The 19,528-nt window shown below is 64.7% G+C and overlaps 1 protein-coding gene across 2 annotated transcripts in view; it reads right to left on the minus strand.

The window, feature by feature from the left end:
• The window catches only part of ABLIM2 (actin binding LIM protein family member 2), a 96,937-nt gene that overhangs the window by 57,483 nt on the left and 19,926 nt on the right, over positions 1-19,528 (minus strand). For both annotated transcript variants that reach the window (XM_054708360.1, XM_054708356.1), the window contains exons 2-4: positions 12,823-12,966; positions 6,298-6,481; positions 1,063-1,178 (exon numbers count right to left, since the gene is read on the minus strand). In XM_054708360.1, coding sequence (XP_054564335.1) covers positions 1,063-1,178; positions 6,298-6,481; positions 12,823-12,966 — 444 coding nt within the window. The remainder of the gene's footprint in view (positions 1-1,062; positions 1,179-6,297; positions 6,482-12,822; positions 12,967-19,528) is intronic.

Genomic DNA, 19,528 nt, shown 5'->3' on the forward strand with positions numbered 1-19,528 from the left:
ACCGGGCCGTGGCTGAGCTGACTGCAGGCACCGGGCCGGGAGCTGGGGAGACAGAGGCCTGCCTGCCAGGGGTGGAGCATCTGGGCCTGGGCAGGTGCACCCTCCAGCCAGAGCCAGCACGGTCCCAGGGCTGCTGGCAAGCTCTGGCTTTCCCAAATTATCACACGGTTCAAACCACATGCAACTTTGGAAAACAACTTTAAGACAGACTCCAGCTCCAAGACCCAGCGCCCGAGGGGATGGGGCTTTCCTCCACTCGCTGCCCAGGCAGGAGGGTGGGGACCAAGCGGATGAATGTGTGCACGTGTGAATGAATGAATGAATGAATGAGTGAGTGGGAACCACGTGGGCGGGAGGAATCAAACCTGGGCAAGGGCCTGGCTCCGGAAATCAGCAGGAACCCCCACTCTGTCCCAGGACACGTGGCCCTGGTGCCGGGACCCCACAGCGACGCCACCTCCGCGGTGGGATCGTGGCAGCAGCAGGGCCCGGAACGCTGGGGCCCGGCCCAGTCCCCACATCCCTCTCGGTCCCGAAGAGTCACCCACGCTGGAAAAGGCCAGCACCTGCCGCGCCTGCCCCACTCTCACTCGGCCCACACCCACCGGCCAGCTGGCGCTTCTGCTTTTAGAGGAACATCTCCAGCGTCTACATGCAAGAAGCACACATTGGGCACCTACTACATACACACCCTGGCCAGGCTCCTGCCATGGGCAGCCCCCGACCACAGGAGCCCAGAGGTCAATGCTCTTTTGAGGGCTCTCCCCAGGGGCTTCTAGATGGCCTGGAATTAGCGGCGGGGAGCTGAGTGAGCTGGAGGGAGAGAACGGGGAGCAGGCCAGGAGGGCTTCCTGGAGGAGGCAGGCCAGAGCTGGGCCAAACGCAGGAAGGGAGGTGGGCGAAAAGCAGGAGTGGCACACGGGGCAGCGGGCACTGCCCGTGCAAAGGTTGGACGGCACGAACGTACCTGAGATTTCTATCCCTGTTCCCTTCCTCATAATCCCCCCACCTCTGGTCAGCGCCAGCCCCCCCTTCCCCCCACGCCACTCAGTGCCCACTCACTCCAGAGGCCCTGGGACAGTTGCGCGCTGCCACCCGCGGACTTGGGCAGGGAACACTTCTGGCACATGCATTCCTTCCCGTTGAAGGTCACTCGGTCCCCGGGCGGGAAGGGCAACCTGAAACAAGAGGAGGAATGACAAGCCAGGACCCACCACACACACTGTCCCCTCCCCCTGGGCCCTCACAGGTCGGGGACGCCCGGTCCCTCCACCCAGTGCTGCCGCGTCCCCACGGTGTGACCTCAGGCCAGTCCGTGACACCGGAGCCGCAGCGCCCTCACCCACACCAGCAGACAGAGAGCCGGCGAACCCCGAGGAGGAGAAGTGCTGGGTCACACGCCAACTGTGTGTCTGGCCAACTGCCTTCCACGGAGGTGGCACCCTCTGCGTTCCCACCAGGAGTGTCTGAGAGCTCCTTTTGCTGCGGTCCTCCCCGACGCCCCACACCCTCCATCTCAGTTTCGGTCATTCTGGTGGCTCTAGGACGGCACTGCATCCTAAGTCCAGGCTGCCTCCCCTGGCGATGGACGATGCTCAGGTTGTTTCTCACATATATTTCTTGTGGAGTACACGTTAAACTCGTTTTCCCACTTTTTAATAGGGTTTTCTTTTTTCTTTTTTTTTTTGTCTTCTAATATTGACTTGCAGAAGCTCTTTACAGATTTCGGACACCAGTGCTTCATGACATACGTATTATCTACCAGCCGATGGCTTGCTTTTGCTTCTTCTCGGTGTTTTTTGGCATTTTCCTTCAGCTTGAAAATTTTCCTTTAACTGTGTTGCAGGTGCAGGACTTCTGGCAACAAATTCTCTTAGCGTCTGTGTGTCTACAAGTCTTCACTTTTTGACTGACGGCTTTACTGGCACTTTTATTCGTGTACACGCTAACAGTCACATCCCACTCAAAGGTTGTTAGGGTATTCAACGCTGTGCGACCATCCCCACAATCAATTTGAGGACATTTTTTTATCACCCCCCCAAAAGAATGCCATACCCTTTACCGGTCTTGCCTTCATTTTTGAAGGGTTGTGTTTTTTTTATATATATAGATTTTTTTTTCAGCTCTTTAAAGATGCTGTTCTATTGTCTTCTGGTGCACATAGTTTCAGATAAGAAGTCAGCAGTCATTCTTTTCCTAGAGGCCTGGTGCATGAAATTTTTGCACAGGTAGGGTCCCTAGGCCTAGCTGGTGATCAGGGCCAATTGGGGCCTCCCGGTTGCCGGCTGGGGCCTCCCTTCCCTGGCTGCAGGCTGCCGGCTGGGGCCTTCCTTCATTCCATGCCACCCCCTGGTGGTCAGCACACGTCATAGTGAGCGTTAGAACTCCCAGTCTCCTGGTCAAACTCCTGTGGGGACACTTTGCATTTTAGCCTTATATATATACTAGAGGCCTGGTGCACGAATTTGTGCACGGGTGGGGTCCCTCTGGGTGGCCTATAGGGATCAGACTGAAACCTGCAGTCCAACACTGCCTGCAGCTCCTACCTGCCACTCCTGCTCATCCCGGCCCCAATGTGCCTGACGCCGGCTCCGGCCCAATCAGTCCCGATTGGGAGAGGCTCATGCTGCTGTAGCAGGGCTCACCAGCCGTGAGCCCTGCATCTGGCACCTTCCCAAGGGGAGTGGCCTGCGGGATCGGGCTGAAACTGGCTCTCTGACATCCCCTGAGGAGTCCCAGATTGCTAGAGGACACAGGCCAGGCTGAGGGACCCCACTGGTGCACGAATGGGCCGGGGAGGGACTGCGGGAGAGCTCCAGGGCATGTCTGGCTCATCTTGCTCAGTCCTGATTGGCCGGACCCCAGCAGCAAGCTAACTTACCAGTCGGAGCATCTGCCCCCTGGTGGTCAATGCACGTCATAGCAAGCGGTTGAGCAGCCTTAGCATATCATTAGCATATTACGCTTTGATTGGTTGTTCAGTTGTTCTGCTGTTCAGTCTATTTGCATATTACTCTTTTATTATATAGGATAGATTCCACTGTACATATGTGGTGGTGTTTTTTCTCTTGCTGCCTCTAAGATTTTCTTCTTATTATTGTTTCTCAGAAATTTGATTGTGCTCGAGTTGGCAGGTTTTTGTTGTTTATTCTGCATGGGGTTCACTGAGATTCTTGGAACCATGCGTTTCCAGTTTTCATCAAATTTGGACATTTTCCAACCTTTATTTCTTCGAATTTTTTTCAGTCTTCTCTCATCCCCTGGGTCTCCCCTTCCCAACCTAGAGGGACAGACAGATAGATCTATATCCACAGACCCCCCGGTCTCTCTTCACATTTTCAGTCTTTTTTTTTTTGGTCTCTTTGCTTTAGATAAATAGTTTCTATAGTTATGTCAAGTTCACTAATCTTTTCCTCAGCAAAAGCTACTGCTCATTCCTCCCAAGGAATGTCTCCTTTCAGACATTGTCATTTTCATTTCTAGAAGCTCCACGTGGTTTCTTTCAGCATCTTCTGTGACTTTCTTATGTTTCAGCTTTCCTTCACACGCCTAGACACACGACAGGAGGCGTCTCCGAGGCCCTGTCTGTGCGTCCCGCCGTGGCTCTCCACCCTGGGCCCCTGCCGCGGGCTAGTTTCTCTCCTGGCTCCGTGGTGCTTTTGTTCCTGTTTATGAGCGGTGGCATTTGATCGGAAGTTGGACATTGTCAATTTCACGTTGCCGAGGGCGGGACTTCCTTTTCTTCCGATAGGGAGGGTTGCACTGCGCTTTGGCGGGCGGCGACCGGGTCTGCGGATCAGCCTGACCTTCCTGAGGCTTGTCCTGCAGTTGGTTGGCCCCGTCCCACCGTTAATGCGTGGATGGTCCTTGTGGTGTCCCTACTGCGTGCTGGGTATTCGGCACGGACTGTCCGACTGGCCAGAACCCAAGGCCTCCCAGGCCTGGGAGCTGCTTAGCTACAGCCAGCTGGTCCTTCTCTGCCTCACCCTGTGAGATGCCCGCCGGGCCCACAGGGCTCTGGATTGGTCGGGATGCGATGGCCCCTCCACAGCTCCCGGAGCTCTGGTCCACGCCGCTCTCCCCCTCCGCGTGCTGCTCCGTCTCTCAGAGCTCCGTCTCCCAACTCAGCGAGAATGCCAGGCCCCGGGGTCCCTCCTGGGACCGGGCAGCAGGCCAGGCCGGTCACAGGGCCCCATTCCTTTGCCCTCCTTCTCTCCGCCCTCAGCTGCCTGGGCCCGACATCTGCAAACAGGTGTTTTGTGTGTGTTGTCCGGTTTTCTCGTTGTTTATGGTGGCCGGGGGTCCGGGCCCAGCAGGACTGAGCCGTCGGCTGTTATCCTCAACACAGCAGATTACCCGGAGCTGGTCTCTCAGCCCCACTGTGACGACGTCAGCCCTGGTCTCTAAGCAACTCGCCCAGAAATCACTGAGACAGCCTGGGGGACACTGGCCCTCGCACGCTGGGTAAGACACAGGGACTCCTTGGAAACGCTCCCGGCATTGTTCCGCCCTCTCCACATCCCGACAAAGCCCCCTTCTGCTGGTGCACGTGCCGCGGTACAGGCACGGCCTGGGGACCACACGCAAAAGGCTCCGTTGAACTGGGCGTGAGGAGACAGAGAAGAGAGCAGCATACACGCCTCTTGTTTAGTTTTTCCAGAGAGCGGAAGGGAGGGGGAGAGAGAAACACCAATGATGAGAGCATCATGGCCTGGCTGCCTCCTGCACGCCCACACTGGGGATCAGCCCGGCACGTGCCCTGACTGGAAATTGAACTGTGACTTCCTGGTTCATGGGTCGACACTCAACCACTGAGCCACACTGGCCAGGCCACACTAGGGTTTTCGTTCTTTGTTTTCCAGAAATGAGACGTTCCCCTGGGAGCAGTGTGTCGGTGGCGGTAGAAAGAGGGAGGGAGGGAGGCGGTCTCCCTGCTGCTGAGGGTCGGGACCTGGGTCTGCCCCCCGCATCCGTCACTGCACCCCGCAGGGTGCCGGGCAGCCCGGCCAAAGGGGACTCAGCCCGGCCCCGCCCACACGGGGCTCACATCAAGCTGCTCCAGGACGGGTTGCTAGAGAGGTTGGCCCAGGAGAGCGTCAGGACAGGATGCAATGGGGGGGGGGGGGGTTGGCCTGCTCCGGGGGAGAGGCTCTGGAGGCACCTTCCTGCACTGCAGTGTCTGGGTCTGAGCCCTGGGGGTGTCCGCTGATGCGCGCCCAGGTGACCAGGCCTGGCCCGCGAGGTGTGTGGAAAGCCCGGCGGAGTGAATGATGGGAGCTGGCTGGAGGCCGAGCCGGGCTGAGGAGTGTGGAGACCCAGGGGCCCTGTGGGCAGCGCCAGGCAGAGGGGAGGGGACCCAGCATGGAGACCATGGCGGGGCCCCTGAGCGGGACGGTGGCCGGGGGGTTCTGGAGAGGGCGGGATCCTGGAAGCTGCCCATGCTGGGGTCACGCGCCCGGTGGCTGGGTATGGTGTCATGGGGGTGAGAGGCCGGGAGTCAGGGGGACACATGCCTGGGGGCTGGGTGTGATGTCGCGGGGTGAGAGGCAGGGGGACATGCCAGGCAGCCGGGGAGCGGCAGAGGCAGGGCAGGAGGGGCTGAAGCAGGTGCCCCGGGAGATGGCGTGTGAGGAGGACGCGGACAGGAGGAGCTGGCCGCGGGGGCCGAGGAGGGTCGGGGACAGAGCACCTTCCCAGAAGCCAAAGGAGGCCACGCACCAGCAGCCTCAGCGGCCCGGCCTCTGCACCCCCAGGAAAGGGGGCTCGGTCCTGGGCGACGGGCAGGGCAGGAGGCCGCAGGGTCTGTGCTGTGAGGCTGTGCTCTGCTGTGCGGCTGCCCAGTGTCCACCTGCCGTCCCGGGCTGGGCCCTGCCTCCCTCTGTAGCTGTGACCCACCGGGCAGCAGGGAGGGAGCCCGGCCGGCCCCGGGGTGGGCGCAGGGGCCCGGGGTGGACGCAGGAGCCCGGGGTGGGCGCAGGGGCCCGGGGTGGACGCAGGGGCCCGGGGTGGGCGCAGGGGCCCGGGGTGGGTGCAGGGGCCCGGGGTGGGCGCAGAGGTCCGGGGTGGGCGCAGGGGCCCGGGTGGGCGCAGAGGTCCGGGGTGGGCGCAGGGGCCCGGGGTGGGTGCAGGGGCCCGGGGTGGGCGCAGGGGCCCGGGGTGGGCGCAGGGGCCCGGGGTGGGTGCAGGGGCCCGGGGTGGGCGCAGGGGCCCGGGGTGGACGCAGGGGCCCGGGGTGGACGCAGGAGCCCGGGGTGGGCGCAGGGGCCCGGGTGGGCGCAGGGCCCGGGGCTCACTCACCGGCAGGCGGCGCACACGAAGCAGTCGGGGTGGTAGGTCCTGCCCAGCGCCGACACCACCTCGCCCTCGATGAAGCGGTCGCAGGCGAAGCAGCGGGTGCCGTACAGACGCTGGTAGTCCCGAGTGCAGATGTGCTGGCCCTGGCGCACGAAGAAGCCGCCCTCGGCCAGGTCGCAGCCGCACACTGGGGAGAGCGCGAGGCAGCGTCAGGCGGGACCCTCTCCCACGGGAGGGCCCCCACAGACCCCCCCACCTGATGCAGGCTCAGCGGTTCCCTGAGAAACCTCGGGTGGGGCCCGGGCCGGCACCGCTCCAGCTCCGCCCTCGGCCTTGATGGAGTGCACTTCCTTGTGGACGCTTCCAGAAAGGGGCGCACGCCTGGGCGGACACCTCGCGGTGCTGAGGGCCGCCAGCCTCCCTCCCTCGCTCCGGGACCCACCAGGGGGATCTTGAGGCCCCAGCCCCCCGCCGACCGGGCTCCTGTCCCCGTGCGGGATAGAAGGATCAGAAAGGGACCTACTCCGCGCGAGGCTGCCTGGGTGGGAAGGTCCCTGTGGCAGAGGACAGATGAGTCCGGAGGTCTGTGCCAGGTCACTGTGAGCTTCCTGACCCTCCCACCTGTGGACAAGGCCAGGCCCTGCAGGAGGGACCCGGGACACCTGACCATGAACCCTTCTGTCCCCTGGCCCCCAACACACAGCTGCTGCCCCAGGGAGCTGAGGGGCTGGGGGACTCTGCTGGGCGGAGACTGGGCACCCAGCCTGGGGGCAGCTGGTCACTCAACCACCGGGACACCTGAGCCTTCACCCCGCACACGCCCCTCCTGCCCCAGGGACACGTGGGAGCCAGGCAGGGTTTCAGAGGGAGCACTGCCTGGACCCCCCCCTCCCTGCTGGAGGCCCCAGACCCCTCCGGGCAGCCCCAGCACCTCGGCCAGGCCAGTCCTCACAGGTCATGGCCTATAGAGGCGTGAAAAACCACGTGGCCCTCATAAGGTTTTGAATCGATCCCTCGGAATTTTTGTTAAAATATTAACTGACGGCAAAGGGTGTCGTTTCCGCGAGTTCCCAGTACTGGGTCTTTGTGGGGTTTTGTTTGTTTGGTTTTTAATCCGCATCCTGCCGGGAACCAACGCCAGCATGTACTAATGACACGAGTTTCACCAAAAGGTTGGTGAAGCTTGGGGGCTCAACAAGGGTGAGTCAAGTGTAGTTTACCTGTTGGAACGGCTAAATGGCACTTCCCCCAAACCTGAACAGGATGATTGTTTGCTGCCAGACAGCTCAGGGCATCTTAATCTACATGTTATTGCTTCCTGTTGGCCAAACACCTGAACAGCTGTAGGCTATTCCCCAAACTGACAATGCTTCTGTACCCTACCCTTTGAAGTGTATTATCTCCACCTTGTCTTAGGACAAATTGTGTTAAATAAATAGCACGGGGTCCTCAGACAAGGTGAGTCTTCAGTTCCTTTAGCTGAAGCTCCTCTGACCCCCAATGCCATTCAAAATTACCTTTCGTCTTTGGACTCCTTCTTAATCATCTACGCATCAGCCCCTTTCTCCAGAATGCTGAACCCTTTTAAGGCTGGGACAAGAACCCCGGCATCATCCCAGGATGCTTTTCCATTGATTTTTAGGGAGAGTGGGAGACAGAGGGAGAGACAGAGAGAAACATCGATGTGAGAGAAACACACCGATTGGTTGCCTCCTGCATGCCCCCTACCAGGGACCCAGCCTGCAACCCGGGCATCTGCCCTTGCTGGAATCAAAACCCAGGACCCTTCGGCCTGCAGGCCGAACTGAGCCCAACGGCCCGGGCAGGCCTGGCCTCTCTGAACTTGAGCACCTCCGGTGGGAGGCAGGTGCCAGGGCGAGACCACTGACAGCCGCTCACAACCCGCCTCCAGGCTCCCAGCACAGCGGCCTCTCCCGCCCCTTCCTGCGGGAGAGCTGCACGCATGCAGGCGTTGGACACTGCACGTGCCACACACTCTCCGCACCACCGCGGACGCCGCCGGGACACCGGCTCCTGGGAGCCCCTGTGGTCACGAGGCTCTAGGGGTTCCGCGAGGCCTGGGCTGGGTTACCCTGACGACGATGAGTACAGAGCTATCGGAACACGCGTGGCACACACCCTGCTGAGTGCTACATGCTATTGGAACACGCGTGGCAAACACCCCGCTGAGTGCTACATGCTATCGGAACAGGCGTGGCACACCCCCTGCTGAGTACTACATGCTACCTGAACATGCGTGGCACCCCCCCGCTGAATGCTACATGCTATTGGAACATGCGTGGCACACACCCCGCTGAGTGCTACATGCGCTGAGCACAGCGCTGATGGTTGGGCTGTGACAGCGTGCTGGGTCTCACCAAGGGAGCCCCACTGCTGACCGGAGCCTCGCGTGGTGCCCGGGGGTTGGGACAAGGCCAGCCACCTCCCTCCACCACCAACTTCCCAGGGAGGCCACGTGCCGAGAGCACTGGGAGTGTGGAGCGTGGAAACTGATTCCACGGCGTCTCAGTCTGGCCAGCCCTTCCCTCAGGTCACGCTCCATCAGTGCACCCCCCTCCCCACATCAGGTGGACCCCAGCCCAGCCCTTCACCCACAGGGGGAGGGGGGCCCTCCTGCGTCTCCCTGCCCCCTCCCGGCACGAGGGCTGCCTGTGCTGGGGGCTGGGGACGGCCATGAGGGCCTCGGACAGTCCTTCCTCCCTCTTCTCCAGGGGAGGCCAGCTCCCCGGACAGGCCAGGCGCAGGCTGAGCGCTGAGGGCCCGGCCGCGGGAGCCGCCTGGATTTGGGCCCCGGCTCCAGGCTCCACCTGTGCTGTGCTGTGCGCCCCTGGGCAAGTTCCTGACCTCTCTGGGCCTCCTCAGAGGTAAAAGTGCAGCGCAGAGGAGCTGGGGTGACGTGAGTGCGGCAGGGGGACCTGCCAGGCCGGCTGTGCTGACGTCTCTCACCCAGAGCCCGGAGCTGAATCCGGCTCACACCCACGGGAGTGGGGCCCTTTGCTGAGTCTCGCATCACGACAGAGGCCGGACAGCGGTGCCCCCTCGGGAGGAACAGGCTCTCTGGGCCTGCCAGGAGGTCTGTGGTCTTTTTCTGCAACACCCCCCCCCCATACCAATTAGGCCCTGGACACCCGGCCTCTGCGTCCGGCTGTTTTCCTATTCTTCCTAAGGGCGTGAGGCCAGACTGCCCCCTGGAGGGCGAAGTGTGTAACGGGCCTCGTGCCCCATGGAAACTTGAGCCTCCGCCACGCCAGCGCCAGGACAGGGACCGAGGCCGCCTTCCTGTCACGCCCGCCCAGGGCAGCTGCCACTTCCTCCCGGTCACGTGGCTGCCGATCGAACCTCGGCTGCTGTGCTCACCGGGGTTGGTACGGACAGGCCTGCTATAAGTCTGAGTCCAAGTCCAAGTTCACGAATAATTGGAGAACTCCTATTTAAGATAGTTGCTCGTACAGCCTCTCTTGCCCACTGGACCCGTCGAGACTGCAGGGGTCGCGGAGCAGCGGGGTGACCCTGAGCTCAGCCCCTGGCACTCGCTGTGGTCCTTTACGAGAAGCGGTCAGGAGGGCGCCGTGGGGGGAAGGCACTTTCTGGAACTCCATTTGGCACTGACTCTAAAGAATGTGAGAACCGCCCCCGCCCTCTGACCCAGCGACCTCCTGACCCCGGGAGGAAGTGACCAGGCTCCCCCGCGGACAGACAGGCCCTGCGCTGGCTGCAGCGTCACACAGCCCGTGGCCAGTGGTCCCTGGGGGCAGCCTGGGCTGGAGTCCTCCCTCCTGCTCTCCCGCTGTGTGACCTGGGGCAAGTCCCTTCACCTCTCTGAACCTCCAAGTCCTCATTTGTAAAACAGGGTTCGCTGGCAGGACTGTCGGAAAGACTCAGAGATGAGGTTCGGGGACCGACTGCCCGGGTGCCCGGGTGGCATCGACGCAAATGCCCGACGGGAGGGCCGGCCTGGTCCGCGTGGGCCCTGCGCTCGGAGGATCCGGGCAGATGTGGGAGGCACGGTGAGGAGCGTATCTCATGGGGGCGCTCCTCCGCCCTCAACATGAATGTTCCCGAGACAGACATGTGTGTGCAGCACGATTCCACATGTGAACGCGGTGCCCAGGCCAGCTGGCCGGGGCCCCTGTGCTGGGCGGGAGGACGGCAGCCCGGTGGCCGGGGCCCCTGTGCGGGGCGGGAGGACGGCAGCCCGGTGGCCGGGGCCCCTGTGCTGGGCGGGAGGACGGCAGCCCGGTGGCCGGGGCCCCTGTGCGGGGGAAGGAGGACGGCAGCCCGGTGGCCGGGGCCCCTGTGCGGGGTGGGAGGACGGCAGCCCCAGTGGCCGGGGCCTCTGTGCTGGGGCGGGAGGACGGCAGCCCGGTGGCCGGGGCCCCTGTGCTGGGCGGGAGGACGGCAGCCCGGTGGCCGGGGCCCCTGTGCTGGGTGGGAGGACGGCAGCCCCGGTGGCCTGGGCCCCTGTGCTGGGCGGGAGGACGGCAGGACAGAGAGAGCAGAGGACCCGTGGGCTCGCCCGAGGGGAGCGAGCTGGCCGGGCTGGTGGGCTGTGCTGCCCGGTCCACCCTGACCTGGGCCGTGGCCTCGCCACCTGGAATAACAGGCGTGTCGTCGGAGATCCCTCCCGCGGTGACTTCCCGCGGTTCTCCCGCGGGACCCGGGTCCTGGCGCGCCCCGCCGGGGTCACCTGCGGACAAGCTGTGCCCGACGGATGCCGCACTCTGCACAGCTTCCCGGGGCTGTAAGCTCCGGGGGTGGAGGGGAGCAGGGGGGTCTCCCACAAGGCCTGGGACGTCCCAAAGGCGAGGGCGCAGGCACTGGGCACCCTCCCCTAGCCGGCCCGGGCGGCTCTCGGCCTGGCTCCTGCGGTCCTCAGGGGCGGCGAGCTCAGGGGGCAGCGCCATCTGCCCTGTGACACGGGGCGGGGCGGGGGGGGGCACCGGGCAGTTCCCGCCTCCCACCAAACCCGCGGGTCAAGCCCGGAGGCTCATCCTCGGAGCCTGCGCCGTCCATGTGCCGCTGAGGCTCGCACTAAGGACAACAGCCCTTCCAACACGGCGCTCTCCCCTCCGGCCGTGAACCGCTTTCAACACGGGCCCAGCCGGTTCTGCTGCTCGGCCACGTGGCCGATGGTCGCTATGGGGAGGAGGGAGACTGAACCGGACACACGCCCAGCGGCCGGGCTCCGAGGGAGGGAGGGACGCCTCGGGCGGGCGGGCCCGACGGGCAGGGCACCTCCTCCAGGAAGACCTCCCGGCTGCGCGTCCCTTCGCTCGGGCCCCGGAGGCATGGACTGCGCTCCCGCCACGGAAACGCTGCGGCTCCGCCCCGCCCCATCCTCTCCCGGAAAACAAGCGCCCAGGCTGCCCGGCCCTCCCCTCAACGCCCAACAGCCCGGCACCTTCCTGAGGGCGGGGAGCGGGGCCTGGGGGGACCGCTGCGGGGGATGCACCAGGGAGCCCGGCCGGACCCAGGAAATTCAGGGGCATCGTGACCCTCAGCACGTCCCTGACAGCCACCAAGGCCCCAGACCAGGGGCGGCACCTGCAAGGGGTGGGGTGTGTGGGGTGGGGTCCCAGGGTCCCAGGTGGGGCAGCTGTGGGGGTGCCCATCCTCTCTGAGTCACTGGCCCCCCAGCCGACCCAGGGTCCGCCCATTGACTGTGACCCTCCAGGGACAGGGGGCTCCAGGCTGGCTCAGGCCCCTTCCCTGGGGAGGGGGGGTCGTGACTGGGGTCTCAAGTTTCCTCTCCAAAAGGCGGGCCACAGCGGCGGCGGCAGGCAGAGGCCCTCCGGGGCGTGGGCTCACTGCTGCTCGCTCACTCCCGGAGGCGCCGCCCGCGTGGACCCCCCACCCCAGGAGGAGGTGCGCTCGCTGTCTCCGGGGCAGGCCTGGAATCCGGCCCAGACCAGCGCGGGCTGCGGGCTCGGTCCCAGCGTGGGGCCTGCAGGAGGCAGCCGACCCATGCCTCTCTCCTCATTGCTGTTCCTCTCTCTCTCCCTCTCTCCCTCCTCCTCTCTGAAATCAATAAAAACACATTTTAAAAAGAGAGAGAGAAGCAGGTGGGCCCAGCTTCCTGGCGGGCCTCCTCACAACGCTTTGCTTTGGTTTCATCTCATCGCGGGTGTTGTTCACGCCGTCTCTACCGTCCGACCACGGAGGCCATTTTCACTGGAATGAACGGCGATGCTCTCTTCCTATGCCCGGCGGGGGCCCCGCACCCCCACACAGCCGACGGCAGGGCCCCAGCACCCACCCTGGGCCCCCACGGCCATGCTCGGCCCTGGACCTGAGTCCTCGGTGGGGGCGCAGCTGCGTGCGGAGACCCTGGGGCCCCCGCCACACCCGTGGGTGACAGCCACACGGCTAACACGGCGCTGAGGGAGGAAGGCTCTGGACTCGCACCTCCAGGCTCCCGGCCTGCCCGGTGCCCGGAGACGCCCTGCGGGCCGATGGCGGCCGGCAGCCCGGTTCGGAGGCGCCGCCGCCGGGCGGGCCGACACCCACCTTTGCAGACGAAGCACTTGAGGTGGAAGTACTTGCTCTGCACCCGCAGCACCTCGCCCCTGCACACGCTCCCGCACGTGGTGCACAGGATGGCCGAGCCGGGCGGCTTCTCCAGGGCGCCCGGGGCCGCCGGGGGCTCCGACACTGTGGGGGAAAGGAGCCGCGTTAACGGGGGCGGACAGGCAGGCGCAGGGCGAGCAGCCGGCCAGGGGGCAGGGACTCCCTCCCCGCCCTCCACAGCACAGTCCCCGGGCGTCAGGCACCGGCTTTCCTCTCATTGGGGACCCGTGGGAGTCGGACAACGTGGTCAACCCCCATGAGGGGCTCCTGCCCCCTCCCTGTGAGCACCCCTGCAGGGACGGGGCGATCACTACCTCCCCCTGGAGGGCCCCGCCCCTGCAGCTGGACCTGGCATGACCCGGTCCCAGGGCCTCAGAACCCCACCCAGGAGCTGGGCAGGCCTCTGCAGCCAGGAGCCCAGCTCCCTCGAATGCAGGCGCCCTAAGCACAGTCCTCTGTGGCCCCCCCCGTTCCCTCTGTGCCGGGGACATGGGCCTGGGTACTGCTGCTGCGCCCAGAGCCGAGGAGGTGCAGGGAGGCGCCGGAGACCCACACAGGCCAGGTCGGGTGAATGGCTGGGCCGGACTGTGGGCTCCAAACCGCCCCCCCCGCCCCCATGAAAGACCTCCGGAGGCCAGCGTGCGGGTCGCGGGCCCAGGGCCTGCCCCGAGGAGCTTGGTGCAGGCGGCTGGGCAGCAACAGGGACAACCCGTGTCAGAGCCGGGGGTGGGGGTGGGGGGCAGGGAGCCCGGGGCTGGGACCAGCTCTCTCCCCGCGCAGCCACACAGCGAGGAGCTGGTGAGCGGCAGAGGCCCACGCGGGGTCAGTGGGCTGGACCCCTTCCCACTCAGGACCAGCTCCGAAAAGCCACAGCCGCTGAGCACTGGCACTGACGGGCCCCAGGCCTGCAAGGCCCATCCCCGAGGAGGACAGTGCTCCCTTCCGTCTCCGTGGGCCCTGCCCCAGAGCCCCACCTCGGACAGCCCCCCCCCGGCCAGGGCAGGGCTCCTCCCTCCCCCGTCACTGCCCTGGCCGGCGGCACAGAGGGCCCGGGCCACGCTGGGGACAGCGGGCCTTCCGGGGAGGGGGCTCTGAGTGCCCCACGGGGAGCGGGTGCCAGCTGTCTGGGACGGGCACCACCTGGCCGGGGAGGCGGTGCCGGGAGGGAGACCCGTGGCACCGGGCCGCGTCCGTGCCCGCCTGGCGCTTCCAGAAGAGCGGAGACCACGCAGCCGCTCGGCCCGCGGTCCGGGAGCCACGGCGCAGGTCCGCTCTGGGTCAGCGCCAGCAGCATCCCATGCCACCTCCCCTTCCCACAGAGTCACTGCAGAGCCGCCTCCTCGGTGACCAATAGCATCGATGGGTTTCCTGGGCCTGAATCTGAGACGCCGTGGGGAACGAGCCATGGCCAGCGAGGTTTGAAGCCTCAGAGAGCCGGCTCCCGCCACGCACAGCCGGCTGCCCGGGGCTCGGGGGCTGACAGCCGTCAAGTCCAGGTCGGAGGTCAAATCGACATTGTGGGGGCGGGGGGGGGGGGACCAGGATCGTCCACTGTGATCTTCTCATCCAGGCACACAAAGGACAATCCTCATCCCCACAGGAACACAGGCAGTGCTGGTGCTGCCGGGACGGCCCAAGGCGCACGAGGGGGACGTCACCCGCCCCTCCCCCCGCCCCTCCCCCCGCCCCTCCCCCATCAGTGTCAGAGCCTGGGACCTGGAGGCACGGCCGGCTGCGGTTCAGACGCTGGGGTGCAGCCCTAGCCCCACCTCCTACGTGCTGGGACCCGGAGCTCCCAGACTTCCATCTGTCGGTCCATCCACCCTCCACCCACATCCCCTGCCCGGGAGATGCCAGGGCCACAGACAAAAATGTGCCAGCCCAGGGTGCAGCAACCCCTCTGCTCAGTACCCAACAGCCACGGTCCTTTCCAAGGCCCCACGGCCTGAACCTCCAGTTTCCTGGCTCCTGGAGCTGTATTGGGTTGGGAGGGGGGAGCGGGGGGCGGGGCAGGGTACAGCTTTAAGACATGGTTTCCTGGGAGGACCTGAGGCCTGTGAGGGTGAGAGCAGGGTGCTGCCCCCTGGTGGTGGGACACAGACACTGCGTTGTGGCGACAGACACCAGTCCCCATGCAGGTACAAGGGGTGCAGGCCGGTGACCCCGCCAGCCCGCACCTGCCCCTCTGCCCGCTTGGTCTGTGCCTCGTGTGGACCTGGGCCTGTTACCCCAAAGATGGGCGAGGTCAGCCGTGCACACGGGGCGTCGCAGGGGGCCCGCCCCTTACAGCAGCCGGCGGAGTAGGTGCTGCCGCTGCCGCTGCTGCCGCCGAGCCCACCGAGGCCCAGAGGGGTGGCCCGCTGGCACGGGGCCGCGGCAAGAATGCCCGGGACCGCGCACGGCACGGTTCTCTCCACGCGGCTCCAGACAGGGATGGGCAGCGCTGGCCACGGTTCCTGTCTGGTGTGTGAAGGTCACAAAAAACCTCCCCCCTAAAGCCCTGAGGACCGAGGACCCAGTGCGCCTCCCTGCCCCTCCCCCGCCCCGCCCCGCCCCGCCCCAAGCACGTGCCCATCAGCGTCCTCACCCCGAGCCCCCAGGGCCCTCCCTGCCTCCACAGTGTGTCCTACGCCCATTTCTTCCCATTTCTTCCCCGAGTGGCTTCTCCACCTCTGCTTACCCAGGGAACGCTCTCTGACAAAAGAAAAGGAAGACGTGAATATGAAGAGCTGAGCCCTCCAACCCGAGGGGGCGTGGAGGGGACCTGGACGCGTGTGGCTAAGGCACGAGCCGGCCGAGAAGGCCACGCACCGCGCTTCCAACCACAGGCCACGCGGGAGGAGACAGCGCCGTGGCGACGGGGAAAACCCAGCGCTTGTGGGTGGGGGAGCGGGAGGGGGAGCGGGGGGGGGGCGGGGGGGGGCTCTCGGGCGGAGAAGCGGCTCCGGGACCCTGTGATGGCGGACACCTGTCGCAGCCTTTGTCCAAACCCAGAGAACACGCGGCGCCAGGCGCGCCCCTCGCGCTCACTGCAGTTAACTCGACGCCTCGAACGGGGTGACCCGCTGCAGGGAACCCCCCCCTGTGTGGGGTTAACAACGGACACGGCTGGGGGCATATCGGGAACACTGGACTTTCTGTTCAACTTTTCTTTTTAAAAACGTGGATTCGGAAGCACTGCTTTTATTTCCTTTTCTTTCTCTCTGGCTGTTGCTAATCCTCTGCTGAGGGTGTGTTCCCATTGGTTCTTAGAGAGTGTGGGGGGGGGGGAGACGGAGAGAGAAACACTGATGTGAGAGAGACTCATCGATTGGTTGCCCCCGCACGCGCCCCGACCTGGGCCGGGGGTGGAGCCTGCAACTGGGTACACGCCCTTGACTGGAATCAAACCCGGGACCCTTCTGTCCTCGGGCGACACTCTATCCACTGAGCCACACCAGCTAGGGCTGTTGAAGTTTTCTACAACCTAAAAACTGCTCTAAGAAATAGTCTGTAAAAAATGTTCAGAGAGGGAGGGAGAGTGAAGGGAGAGGGGGATGGGGAGAGGGGAGGGGAGAGGGGAGGGGAGAGGGGAGGGGAGAGGGGAGAGGGAGAGGGGAGGGGAGAGGGGAGGGGAGAGGGAAGAGGGGAGAGGGGAGGGGAGAGAGGAGGGAAGAGGGAAGAGGAGAGGGGAGAGGGGAGGGGAGGGGAGAGGGGAGGAGAGGGGAGAGGGGAGGGGAGAGGGGAGGGGAGAGGGGAGGGGAGAGGGGAGGGGAGAGGGGAGGGGAGAGGGGAGAGGGAGAAGGGAGGGGAGAGGGGAGGGGAGAGGGAAGAGGGGAGAGGGGAGGGGAGGGGAGAGGGGAGGGGAGAGGGGAAGGGAGAGGGGAGAGGGGAGAGGGGAGAGGGGAGAGGGGAGAGGGGAGAGGGAGAGTGAAGGGAGAGGGGGACGGAGGGGAGAGGGGGAAGGAGACAGGGAGAAACTGTCACATTTGAGACCTACACACCAAGGCTTGCTTCACCGTCATTGCCAGATCGGCTCTAGCCTGTGGTTGCCAAGTGCCTGACTGTGCTGACAGCACGAAACACACTCGGGTGGTTGGATCAATCCCCGAGGCCGTGGCCTGCGTAGCCGGTGGTAATGAACCCAGCACGGCCGCTGGGATGGAGAGGCCGGGGCTGGGAACGCCCGCCCTCACGGCTCCCGCTCGATGGAGGCTGGAGGCACAGGCTGGCGGGGGCTGAGGGCAGAGGCCGCGCTCGCTGTGGCCCCCCCCGTGGCCCTGCCGGGTGCCGTGGGGCCTCTCCCACCAGGACGGGGCCTGGGCGCGCGTGCTGTGCCCTCCCCTCCTGTCTGTCCACACCGGTCCCTCTGCTTCGAGGGTGGTGACGGGGCCGGTTGGCACCTGGTGGGGGCTCAGCAGGGGTGTTGGGGGCGGGGAGGGGGGCTCCTTCCAGAGGCAGGAGCTGGGAGAGACAGGGCCGTGAGCTCCCACGGGCTCAGCCCCGGCTTCCGGCAATTCCTGGGACGACTCCAGCTTCAAGCAGCTGGTCCGGCGCCCGCGCCACCCCCACCCCAGGGTGATATTCCATCCCCGGAAGAGCAGGCCTTCCTGACCGGGAGGCGTCTGAGGACCCCATGGCGGCATTCCGGAAGGTCATGCTTAGCGGGCATCTGGGCCCATCACCCCCCCGCACCCCCCCCACATACACACACACACACACACACACACACACGGGGAAATGCCAGGCCCGGCAGTCTGGGCCGGGACTCGGGTCTCTGGGCTCCCAGGCCGTGCTTGTGCCTGGGTCACACGCCATTGGCCAGGCGGCCCAGCACCCGGCACCCAGCACCCAGCGCCCAGCACCCAGCGCCCAGCGCCCAGCACCCAGCGCCCAGCACCCAGCACCCAGCGCCCAGCACCCAGCACCCAGCGCCCAGCACCCAGCCGACGCCCAGTAAACGTCCCTTCAGCCTAACGAGAAGCAGGCAGCGCGCTGGGTGACGGAGCCCCGCGCAGTGCCCGGCAGGGGTGGTGCACAGCCTCTGGGCGTCCTCCTCTCCCGGGCCTGTGCCTGGGTGTCCGGGCACTGCGCTCGGCGACCTGCACCACCAGCCCCGGCGGCCAGCTGGCAATGGGCAAAGGGCACAGCCAGGATCCGTACCGCGGCCGCAGGCTCCCACCCCCCCGAGAGGGTCTGTGAGGCCAGCTAGGCCTCTGCCGGCCACGGGACACCCCAGTGAGGGAGATCCTGGGGCTCGGGACCTGCCCGCGCACCCCCAGGCAGGCTCTGGCCAGCTCAGAGTCACCAGCCGCCCGTTCCTGCCCAGGCCTCTGCAGAGGGGGCCGCAGCCTTGACCTCCAGATGGTACGTGTGATTCGCTGGTTCTGAGTCACAGGAAGGAGCAGAGGGGAGAGCAGACACCAGCGGCATGTCATCTGGCAGCCGCACGGGAAGCTGCGGCGTCACACTCCCCGGGGAGCCCGGCCCGTTCCCGCAGGTCACTGGGGGCGAGGGGGTCCCAACAAAGAGGGATGGGCGCATGCGCAGTGAAGGTGGGTGCCCAGGGAGGGTGCCTGTCAGTCACACCTGGGAACCGAGGTCAGGGGCCGGAATGGGTATGGCCACTGCAAGGTCACGGAAATTTGGGAATAATAATCTCCTCAACCAAGGCGCCCGCTCTCCTGGCTGGTGGCTCACTCTTGGCTCAGCACCCACCCCTGCCCCCCCCCCCCCAGCTCCCCACGGGCCCCGGGCTGACGGACTGAGCCAGCCTGACACAGACTGGACTCCACCAGCGCGGGGAGCAGAGACGCTGGACGCTGGCCTTTCCGTCAGCCCCACTGAGGCCACAGTGACCCGCCCTCCTCGCGGGACGCAGGGACGCGGGCCCATCTGCGTCTTCTTCGGGGTCCTTGGTCCGTTTAATTCGAACGTCTTTTCTATGACCGGTTCATACATTGTTTCTACGTTCCAGATGCAAGCTCCCTCATCAAGTACAGGATGTGCAAACACTACCGCCATCCTGTGAGGTGTGTTCACATCCTCTTCGTAAGGTTGTTTGCAGCAAAAAAGTGTAATTTTTATGAAATCAAACTCATGTATATTTTCTTTTTTATATATATTTTTTATTTTTATTGACTTCAGAGAGGAAGGGAGAGAGAGAGATAGAAACATCAATGAGAATCATTGATTGGCTGCCTCCCACACGCCCCCTACTGGGGATCAAGCCCGCCACCCAGGCATGTGCCCTCGAGCAGAATCGAACCCAGGGCCCTTCAGTCCACAGGCTGGCGCTCTATCCACTGAGCCACACCGGCCAGGGCTCCTGTACGTTTTCTGTGCTGTTATGTTCCTGGTGCCGTGCTGAAGAACCCACGGCCGCCCGCTGGTGACGCTCGGTTGACTGAGCGCCGTCCCGTGCACCGAGAGGCTGCCAGTGTGATTCTCATTCAGGACACCTGCCCGGGCTGCGGGCTCCATCCCCAGTGTGGGGCGCGCAGGAGGCAGCCGACCGGTGATTTTCTCTCATCACTGATGCTTCTATTGCTCTCTCTCCCTTCCTCTCTGAAATCAATAAAAACATCTTCCTTTTAAAAAGAAGAGAAACCATTGCCTGATCTGCGATCACACAGACCTCTCCCTGTTTTCTTCTAAGAGGTCTATG

Source organism: Eptesicus fuscus, chromosome 2, assembly GCF_027574615.1.
Source record: "Eptesicus fuscus isolate TK198812 chromosome 2, DD_ASM_mEF_20220401, whole genome shotgun sequence".
NCBI classification, from domain to species: Eukaryota; Metazoa; Chordata; class Mammalia; order Chiroptera; family Vespertilionidae; genus Eptesicus; species Eptesicus fuscus.